The sequence below is a fragment of the Ruditapes philippinarum genome, unplaced genomic scaffold, assembly GCF_026571515.1.
Source record: "Ruditapes philippinarum isolate M1 unplaced genomic scaffold, ASM2657151v2 ctg8232_1_1_1_1, whole genome shotgun sequence".
NCBI lineage: Eukaryota > Metazoa > Mollusca > Bivalvia > Venerida > Veneridae > Ruditapes > Ruditapes philippinarum.
Genome location: NW_026860822.1, coordinates 1 through 11,412, shown reverse-complemented (window position 1 = coordinate 11,412; position 11,412 = coordinate 1). Strand labels below are relative to the sequence as shown.

The following is an 11,412-nucleotide window of genomic DNA, read 5'->3' as shown; positions in this document are numbered from 1 at the left end:
TATAAAAAAGCTTGTCTGCCAAATAACTTAAGATTCTTTTGACCCACAGTCTTCATATTTGGCATGGAGGTTAGTCATGATTAGTAGATGACCCCTTTTGATTTTGATGTCACTGGGTCAAAGGTGAAGGTCACATGGGCCTTGATTTCAAATAGTTTGTCAGCCCAATATCTTAAGAAACCTTTGACCCACAGTCTTATATTTGGCATGGAGGTTAGTCATGATAAGAAGATGACCCCTATTAATTTTTATTACACTGGGTCAAAGGTCAAGGTCACAGGGGCCTTGACTAAAAAAGCTTGTCCGCTCAATATCTTAAGATTCCTTTGACCCTCTGTCTTCATATTTGGCATGGAGGTTAGTCATGATTAGTAGGTGACCCCTATTTATTTTAAGGTCACTGGGTCAAAGATCAAGGTCACATGGACTTTGACTTCAAAAAGATTGTCCACCCATTAACTTAATATTCCTTTGACCCACAGTCTTCATATTTGGCATGGAGGTTGATCATGACTATAAGGTGACCCCTATTTATTTTGAGGGTCACTGGGTCAAAGGTCAACTAAAAAAAGCTTTTCCCCTCAATTGCTTAAGAATGCCTGTCCGCAGTTTATTGATTTTGACATTTTCACATTTGAAGCATGTAGAATACATAGCACTGGCTTAGTAACCTCAGATTTGGCAGGGACGTTGTCCTTGAACTCTAAATGGCCACTGTTGATTCTGACAAAGTGGTATGCGGGGGTATTCACGCCATGACAGTGGCAGTTCTAGTTCAAAAAAATCAATGGGTAGAAATCTTCGGTTCATTTTTTTTCCAAATGACATACTTCAGCTAATAAGCAGATTTACTAATCACGTCATCAGTTACTACTTCCGGGATATCAAATAGCACTTCCTGTTGTGTAAAAATATGGCAAATGATTTATAATCGAATCCATTCTCTAAAGAAGTTAACGCATTCCAGTTTCTCCATCAGGATCTAAGAAAAACAGATAAAACAATAGACCGGCTACATCGCATTTGTTAGCGGAAACGAGAATTTCGCGCCAATTAATGTGTTAAAAATGATATCTGTACTGGAAAACGCAATGATATAAAGTCATCAAAATTTTTGAGCAGCGGACGGAACACTTTGCGGATTTTGAACAAATATTTGTCCAGTGACAAAATATTTAAACATATAGAACAATACACGTAATATGTATAAAACAAAACTTAATCCGGTTTGTAGATGAAAAGGTGACACAATATATAAAACCTCTGATCTGAGATTGAATTTTAATTGAATCTTTCTAGAATAATCTTCTTTGTGTGTTACATCCATCTAAAGCTGATGTCGTAAATCTAATCCACGACATCTCAAATGAAAGTTACTATATACCTCGATATTTGAAAAAGATGCTTAATCAGAATGACTCTTCAACTGTAAAACAATCTTACCGGCACTGACTCCGGGCCTTATTATGGTCGTAAAAACTGGGCTTCTTATGTAAAAGACAGCTTATCGAGTAATGGGTTTATGTATGTCTTGGATAACTTATTTGATACTGAAATACCGATTAACTCAATCAAACAGAGATTATCGGACATGTTAATGCAAAATGATATCCTAAAATTAATAATAATTCTAGATTAAATACTATTTATTCAAACACAATTTTGATGCAGAATTATATTTAGACTCCGTATGTACATGAAAACAAATATATAGTAGCACTTACTAAGTTTAGTAACCTCTACACACAATCTTTTTATTGAACAGGAAGATATGATAATACCCACCGTGAAGACAAAATATGAATATCATGTAACATAAGAGCAATTGAAAATGAATACCACTTTCTCTTCGCTTGTCCGCACTACAGAGATCTTAGAATAAAAATTTTAAACTCTACTGTTGTCACTGGCAAAGAATGTATAGATAATCATTTATCATCTAGGCCAAAGGTCAAAGAAAACGTTTTTAGCACCGTTAAAATTTTAGAATTTTGCAAATCAGAAACGTATTTCTTGACAACACATGTAAATATCTAAACTCTCCGAAAATAATTCTGTTTCTCATTGTATGTGTACATGTACATGTTTCTTTGTATTTGTATTTCTTCACGCACGCACACACACACACACACACAAATATCATTATCAAACAAACACAAATTACTCCTTTAAAATATTAAAAATCATTCGTACAAAATTCATTTGCAAACAATTTAACTATCTCCCACAGGTCTGTTTAAGCATATCGAATATACAATGTACATGTATCAGAAGATTTTGAAGATGGACATCTTTTATTTGCATCATTTTTGACACTGTCAAAGTAGATAGGTCTACAATGGGCACATCGTCTATACATATTTCAAAAAATAATTAAAAAAAACAAAAACAAAATAGAAATGTATCATTTAGATATCCTAACAAAATATTGCTTTAAAATGTTTATAAAGTTCTAAGTGATGTAGTGCCTCAATTTCAAAGTTATAGTTTCAAATATTTTGTTCTAGAACAATTTATTATCTGCTATATAAATAAATGTTAAAAATGATCAAGTATCTCACTCTTGTCATCGACATTCGTATAAAATTCTTTCATGATTTGTCTACTAATGTAAATTTTATTGTATCACAAACCTTCCATTATTAACCAATTCAATTTCAGCAAGTTAAAGTTATTAAATGATGATACAACGTATGTTACATCTCTGTAAGGTTTCAGCCAAAGAACGCACAAAACGATAAAATTGAAAATGTGCAGACTCGGTCTGATTGAGCCTGTTCGTGAACAGTCATGGAAAGTGTAAGTTACCGTCCACGTCCCTAGCAAAGGCTTTACCAGAATTCAATATTTAATATAAAATGGTAAAATTTGGAATTTTGAAACATCCGCAGATGTGTTCATACGGCGGTCACTTTCAATGTGACACGTTAGTGCCACTCCATGAAAAGCGGCGTATGGTCCCCAAGTAAAAGAATGCGTGTGCCCTAAACAAAAACAATGGGCGGAACTAAACAAAATGGAATTTTGAAAAGGGATCAGAGGTTATGGAACCTTCATATCACAGATAAGACGTCAAAAGACAAGGTTAAAAAGCAGGCCACATATCTTAGGGGTAATTAAACATTATTCAAGTCAGAAATATATGCCTCAGAAATGCTTTCATTTTCATCTCTCAAAAACGTTTAAATTTTGGTATCTTGTTACAGTTTGAAAACAACAAATCGTTTGCCATATAGATGAACAATCTTTTACTTCTATTGGATTGTTGGTAACTTATAACTATAGTGGGTTAGTATTTTGTATGGAAGTCAAAATACTACTTTTTACATTTTGAAACCTGCACACATTACTGCACGTTCAGCGCTGTTTGACATTTCTGAAGATGGATTTCTGAGGCATAATAATCCTTAGAGGTAAACATGTCATTTGAATGACTGCTTTGAAAGCAACTTTAACTCAATTGTAGATTATCTTCTAATGTAATTTGTTTTCCTGTTATTTTGTTGGAAGAATTTATGATAATATTGGAAAATTATTCTATTAGCTAAATCAGAAAAGACTTATTCTATTTATTTGTGTATGTGCGTTCATGTGTGTGTGTGTGCTCGACAAGAGTTGCTACTGTAGTTTTTATTATCTTAATATTTAAACTTTAATAAGATCTGCTGATATGAACGTCTTAAATAGAAAATAGAACATAAAATTACTTACTGATAATGATTTGACACATGTAGTTGAATTCTAACGTGGTAGTCATCTTTGAAATTATCAAAAGGTCAGTTGCAATTTTATACATATATTGTACTTTATCAGAAGTGAGTATATTGTATCGTTGTGTTCATTAATTTAATTCGTATATTTAATACATAAACAAGTTTCTAATAATTCTAGTATATAATTATAATGATAGAAATGAGGTTTGCACAACAAAATATTTTCTTCAAATACCAATTTGTTCAGTAGCCTTGTATCACGGGGGTGGAACCCCGTATGGATCTCAAAAATTAGCATTGGTTAAAAGTACATGTATATGTGAATTTTCGCTGCTTCAGATGTGAAGCATAACACCAGATGTGACAGTGAAATTAGGTCAATCGCAGGGTAAGTTTTCAACTTTCTAAACAGATATATTAAATTCAAACCTTTTTTAAGAAAATCGATGTGATTCTATCCTCCTGACTCTCCTCTATATTACCCATTTTTTGTTTTGGATTTCTATGCAGTCTTCATCGAGATATTCTTTCCGTCGTGGGTTCTGGTGTGTCCAAAACATGCAATGTGAATGAAGAAAATGTCACTAAACGGACTCCAAATACAGAGATTTTATGAAATCTCACCATGACGGAAGGAATATCTCGATGAAAACTGCATAGAAATCCAATACAAACATATGTAATCTAGAGGAGAGTCAGGAGGGTAGAATCACATTTTGATTTCCTTGAAAAAAGGTATGAATTATATATAAATGTTTAAAAAATTGTAAAATTACCCTGCCATTGACCTTATTTCACTGTCACGTCTTGTGTTATGCTTCACATCTGGAGCAGCGGAAATTCAATATATTTTTTACTTAACCGATGCTCATTTTTGAGATCCATGTGAGGTTCCATCCCCGTGCGTATTATACAATGTAATATTGTAACTCTACAAGATGCCTGTACTCATTCATTACTCTACATATTTTTCAGGTCTTTTTATGACGTCATGAGTTCTTTGTTTCTACTGATTGCGATGCTGGCATCGTTGGCAACACATTGTGTTATAGCATATGATATCAATGATCCGGCGACAAATTTAGATTTCTTTGTCCGCACCGGCGGAAACAAAAATCCAAATGTTAGCACTATTGTTTATTTTAATGGCACGGTTTTCTCGAGACAGCCACACCAGCTTCTCAAAAAGTTACTAAACTTTGAAGGATACAATATCAATCGTAAAATTTGGACTTCAGAAGGAAAAGGTGGATACAAGTCGCTTTCTCTGGAATTTGTTGTTTACCGTGACCCTGTTACCATGGAGATTTTAGAAATATTTATGAACCCAATGACCTCGAAACCGAATGAAGTATTTTTCGTCGCAAATAATCCGGTAAATGGTATATTAGAGTTAGGTGATATCATTCCGGCTAAAATACTCCCTTCCGCTATTTTGAATTTTGATTTAGACGTGATTCTTGAATATCCGAATCCACTTGACCCACTTTACTACGCGCCTTATTCTGCCGGACCAGTCTATGACGCAGTCGAACTATTTACATACTTTTCAAATGTTACACTTTTATCGACGATCAAGGACGTAAGTGTTGGGATGACGGGAACATGGATTAGAAAATCGCAGTTTTTACCGTGGATGAACATGTCTAGCTCTCCTGGAAATCTGTTCTACACAACGCTTGCTTGGACTTGCAATAACAGCTTTGACGCATGCGTAGCAGATGACATAAAGGATTTTGTCATGCGGCAGTATTCTGATTTTACTGATGCTCCAAAGACATTTGAGGTGCCAAATGAAACTTCATGGACGCAGTTTAAAAAGGTTATAGATAGCAGACGACATCGTGGTCTTCCGGAAATCATTTTACCGGAAGTTGGGACAAAATCTAACATAACCACACATGTAACAAGCATTGATGACAGGGTAAAAAACTTCTTTAAACAGGAACAATCGTTTCATCTTCTCTTCAACGGATCAGTTTATTCAGAAATAACCGGAAAAGATAATCAAAGATTGTTTGATGTTGTGGGCGATATTTTTGTAGGTGTGGTAGACATTTCCGCCCAAAATAATTTCCAAGTCCTTCTTAGCGCAACCGGAAGTTTCGTAGACCCAACAACCAGGAACGTTCTGCACAATTGGACCAACCCGTTTACTAATGTGTCTACATCGGTTCCAGAAATCAAGTTTTCTGATTCGAAAACAGTTCCAGTGGACTTTGTTTACACAATAGATATACCTGATAGAAAGTGTGTTGGTCTTATAGCTGCTCATTCAGAAACATCCACCAGTCGAGCTTTTAATGATTCGGATTATCTGAAAGCAGTAGACGATGACGATTGGATCGTTAACATTGCAGATTTGATTTTTGGATATGATGAGTTAGATAAAGACACTTCAGAAACATTTGTTTACGGAACATTTGGAGCTTTTTCTTCATGGCCTAGTTGGTTGGGTATGGGTGACTTACCAGGGAACTTGGTAGCAAAAACATCTGTTCACAGAATTTGTGATTAAACAATGCCTTATATAGCATACAGAAGTAAATATTTATTAATTCTCAGCACTCTTAATATTATAAATAGACTCGCCCATCTTTCAATCTGGAAAGCCATTAATAATTTTAGGGAATTTTTCAAAATATGTACTGACTGAATAGCAAACGGTGCAGACCATGATCAGACAGCTAGGAAGTGCCAGTTGATCTTGGTCTTTACTGGTCGCAGGGGTTAAGTCTGTTGCCACCAGCAAGTTGAGATATTTTGGGTTTGAGACAAAAGTAAATCATCATAAATAACATTTTTTATTTTAGGCCTTCAGTTCATTTATATATCCGCATTAGTATACACATATACATTTAACAATAAGCTTACTATACACATATACAATTAACAACAAGCATATAATCACCTTCAAGTTTTCAATTGGCACGGCACATACATATTGGTAGAAGATTTCGGTTTTATACTTTAGATGAAGAATTAAATAAACATAAAAACGATCGATTTATGAATACAACTAATAAAAATGTAAAGTTTCAAGATTTTCAGTATGTTTGACCTTTTCTATAGACAGGGTAAGTGAAAACATAAACAAAAATATAATATTCATGTATATTAGTGTGTTTAAATATACAAAATGCATGTACATGTATTTTAGGTTATTTATAAGCTTTTTTTATTTTCTCATATTGAACTTGTATACTGTGTAATGTTTGATAAAGATTGTGACTGTGATATACATGTAGTACATACATGTATAAATTTTAAAAAAATACATAAATATTTTAACGTATTCAAAATATTTAACAAGAAAATAGCATATATCGACATACAAAAACTTCATTTAATAATTAAAAATATGAAACAGAAAAAAATAAGACAGCAAACAGTGTATATTAAACTATAATCCACCTTTTAACAGTTATCTATTCCTTCAAACTATTACATAGTTACATATCGGGCTTATCCCTGTAATTAGATGATTTACAAGCATTTTAAGATGTTCTTCCTACTTTGATATAGTGTCATAGTTTGATTACAAGTAAAAATAATACGAGTACATATAAAAAAACGAGTTTTTTTTTCAAAAACTTGTTCACTGAATGCCGTTTGTGTAAACCATCGTGTGTCTAAAAGCCATTGTGTCTTTTGCCATTTGTAAAGCTAAAAGCCGTCAAAAAAGACCGAAATTATATAACAAATCAATAAGTTTTTGTTTTGTTTTTACAGTGAGGGATGAAACATCAGTTTGAATACTAAATTATATATTCTAACGCAGTTTTTGTTATAATAAATACAAATGCGACTGAATGTGAATTATATTCCAATTGAACAACCTCAAATCATTACTTACTTATACACTTAAATCATTGACCACTAATGTAGACACGGATATAAGACATTTAAAAATGATTTTGTTTAAACTGTGGAAAGCAAATCAACATTTAATCTATAAAAAGATACAAATATTGTAACCGCAAATAACAACATTTATTGCATACGCATATCTGAGGTATATTTAATGTTATTGCAATTTAAAATGTTAAACAAACCATATTTATTGTACTATAAAAAGCTTTTAAATAAAACAAATAATAATACATTGCACTTTTTTTCTAAGCAAGTAATCAGTATCAATGATCTATCAGATATTCTATAATACAAAAATGTAAATGAGCCGCGTCAAGACAAAACCAACATAGTGCGTTTGCGACCAGCATGGATCCAGACCAGTCTGCGCATCCGCGCAGTCTGATCAGGATCCATGCTGTTCGCTATCAGTTTCTCTACTTGTAATAGAGTTGGTAAGCGAACAGCATGGATCCTGATCAGACTGCGCGGATGCGCAGGCTGGTCTGGATCCATGCTGGTCGCAAACGCACTATGTTGGTTTTGTCGTGACGCGGCTCAAATTTTGATTTTGATATAACAAAGTATAATTTACTATGCATTACCTATATGCTCAATCATTAAGTATGATATACATGTAAAATTGTTCATACTAGCACATCAAAGCACATGCACTCAAATTATTTTAATTAGTTATATATGCATCATTTATTAAAATTAGAAAGTTTAATCTATATTTACGATTTTTTTTTCTGGACAATATTTAAATGACGAGATTGTGCCCCAGAATTATGAAATGGTCGACAATTGCTATTGTCGTTGTTGTTATTGATCATGTTGTTGCTGTTTCTGTTGCTGCTGTTTCTGCTTTTGTTGTTATTGTTGTTGATGATGTTGTCGTTGATTATGATGTTGTTTCATTGTTTTCTCTTCATAAATATTAAAGGGAATATAAGTAGAGCACCGACACCAAAACACACTGCAGCCATTAGAAACGACCATGTATGAGTATTATATGTGTCCTTAAACCATCCTGAAACATACAATAAATGTTCTCAAACACTGACCTCTAGTTGTCAAAATAATTTATCATAATAACAAATGAGATCAGAAAGAATTAATAGATATACTCAAATCCATGTTTACCATGAAGGGAAATAACTGATGATTTATTTATCCGCGCGTGCGCTACTGTTTGATGGCATGATGGCAGATCTAGCTAGTCGGAATTAAGCTTTAATGAATACATTTGAGAGTAAATCGTTATAATGATTGTGAATCATTTAATATACCGTAATTGTAGCTTATTTATATTTGTATCAATGTTTAGGGACCTTTCTAGAGTTAAATCGGTATTAGTATTAGTTACCCGCACTCCAGAGCATGCCCATTGATTGGCTCATTTTTGCTGGGGTTCACTTATTGTGACGGCAGAGAAAGAGAAAGTGATAGAAATATCATGTTCAGATGCTCGTTCATTGGTTACTTTTTCTGGGGATTTATATTGTGACAGCAGGGAACGTGTTTTTATGTTTGACTACGATACAAAAGAGAAAAAACATCAAAACACTCGGCAAACCGATTAATACTTGGTACAAATCAGATAGCTTTGTGTCTATTACATGGAACGCTCTTACTGTTCCATTATACCTGCCTTTCTGCTATTATGTACCTTGACCATTATGTTATGTGCAAACTTCATTATATAATGTAGTACACTGTACGTACACTTTTTATCTTGTTATACATGTATAATATATATTACACAAAACAATAAAGTAGGCACGTTATATGATTAATATGCACATAATATAATTAAGTATGCATATAATATCATAAAGAGTGCACATAATATAACAAAGTTGGCACATGGTACAAAAATGTATAATAAGGCAGTAAATGCGTTCCGTAGATTTACGTATTAGTTTGAAATATTTTACGTCGAAAAGAGTCAAATTGAAATATAATAATAATTATTTCAAACTTGCAGTTTAAAACCCCAAACTAAAATATGTAAGGTTCGATGTCATTTATACATTCTTCAGCGTATAAATATGGTTTATAAATCCTTAAAAAACGTACGTTAGCACTAAATGATTTATTAAATGGCATTCTACTTTATAAGAAAACTGAAATAATCGCGTACCTGAAATAGGGATTCCGATTAAATATCCTATTCCACATATCCAGTAACTCAAGTAGTACGCGGATGTGAAGTAATCCTCGGATACTATTTCATGTAAAATATTCCTTCTTAGAAAATAAAACGTGGCTGTAAATTGAAAAAATATAAACTCCGATGTAGAACGTTAAGCTATCAAAAGTGTAATAAAAATACAAGGAAGTTCATATTCATTTTTTAAAGCGGCATGCCCCCAGCTGAGTCAAACTTTTTAAGAAAATTAACCTTGAGAAAAATGTTTAAAGTTGTAAAAATATTCACAGTTCAAGAAATAATTAACATGTTATGTGCAATTAATGATTGATTTTGTTGCTTTTTTTTGGCTGTTGTTTTTGATGTTGGTTTTTTACTTAATATTTGATTGACTAAAATATTTAAAACGCAATAAATATGCTCTGTTTACTTACAGTAAAATATTCCAAACAAAAGTGCACTGAATAAAAGCACACCGTACGTCGTATAATAATGTACAAAGCCTACAGCTAGTCCGGCAAACAACAGTGTTACAAACACCAGCATTCTAGACACACACTCTAGTTTGTTAGAAAGAATCTGTCTGAAGAATCCGCTGAAAACAACACCAATACATGACCCCAGACCAATCAAAGACAAAGTCCACTCAGCCTTTGTATCTGAAAACCCTGAAATTCAGCATAAAATTGACTGTTTCATTGTTGTTTATGCTGTTGTTTTTGATGTTATTGTTATTGTTGTTATTGGTGGTACTGTTGAACACGTTGTTGCGCGTATCGTTTTTAACCGTGTGTGTTGTCGTTTTTTTTTATGTAAAAACAACAAGCGCAAATGTTTTTGCTAAATCCAGCATTTAAATCAGTTATTAAATTAATAAGATATCCGAAACATTTTGTTGATAAATATCATTATGTCAACATGTATGTTGCTAATTTTTCAAATAATGCAACATAAAAGTAAGAAGGAAAGTATTATTTAATTATCTGAAAGTTTCTTTGAAATAGCCCCCTTGCCCCCCCCCCCCCCCACAGGTGTCAGTAGGGTATTTCCAGCAGTTTCACCAACATAATTAAATAGACTTTTAGCCAGTTTTAGTATTTAGTATAAGTATAGAAAATTACCCCAAACCTACAATAATCATTTCCATTTCAGTACGAGACAGGTTCCATAAAATTGAACTTAGAATAAGGGTTAACTAATATCAGTTTTTATCTTTACTTACCATATTGCCTTGAAACATCAGGGTAAAAACAAAATGGTATTCCAATTCCCATCGAAAATAAAACAGATGCAATCAGATAAAGAATAATTCTTGCGTCACATAACATTGATCCCCTATCAACACCAATTATTACGTTCAGCAGTGTTTTTACATTTTCTTTCGGTTCTTTCTTTTCTTCAACAGCAGTATCAGGTTGTCTTGGGTGAGAACTTACACTTGGTGTCGGTTCGGCAACTTCTTTTGTCACACGTTTGGGTTCATCAAGCTTTTTAGCAGGAGGAGGAGCTGGTTCGTCGTCATCAGAAGAGTCGTCCGTTATCTCTTCTCGAGCTGTAAGATCAAATCGAAGTGGTTCACCTATTGGTACTATAATTGTTTCCTCTAACGACTTATATCGGGTAGTCTTTGGCCCCTTTATTTTCATAGTTTCGTCATCAGGCGATTCTTCAGAGTCTATTTCGCTTTCCTCT

At 33.3% G+C, this 11,412-nt stretch overlaps 2 protein-coding genes across 2 annotated transcripts; one reads left to right on the top strand and one right to left on the bottom strand.

The window, feature by feature from the left end:
• The first annotated feature begins 3,700 nt into the window (after window positions 1–3,700).
• LOC132713489 (uncharacterized) lies at window positions 3,701–6,692 on the top strand. The gene is made up of 2 exons (XM_060696112.1): window positions 3,701–3,775; window positions 4,689–6,692. Exon 2 carries the CDS (start codon window positions 4,705–4,707, stop codon window positions 6,229–6,231), a length of 1,527 nt encoding a protein of 508 aa, XP_060552095.1. The 5' UTR covers window positions 3,701–3,775; window positions 4,689–4,704; the 3' UTR covers window positions 6,232–6,692.
• Window positions 6,693–6,815: 123 nt separating this feature from the next.
• Window positions 6,816–11,400, bottom strand: LOC132713490 (uncharacterized). Its single transcript, XM_060696114.1, has 4 exons — window positions 10,943–11,400; window positions 10,155–10,388; window positions 9,712–9,837; window positions 6,816–8,598 (listed from the first exon to the last, which is right to left on the bottom strand). Exons 1-4 carry the CDS (start codon window positions 11,364–11,366, stop codon window positions 8,483–8,485), a joined length of 900 nt encoding a protein of 299 aa, XP_060552097.1. The 5' UTR covers window positions 11,367–11,400; the 3' UTR covers window positions 6,816–8,482.
• Window positions 11,401–11,412: the final 12 nt, after the last annotated feature.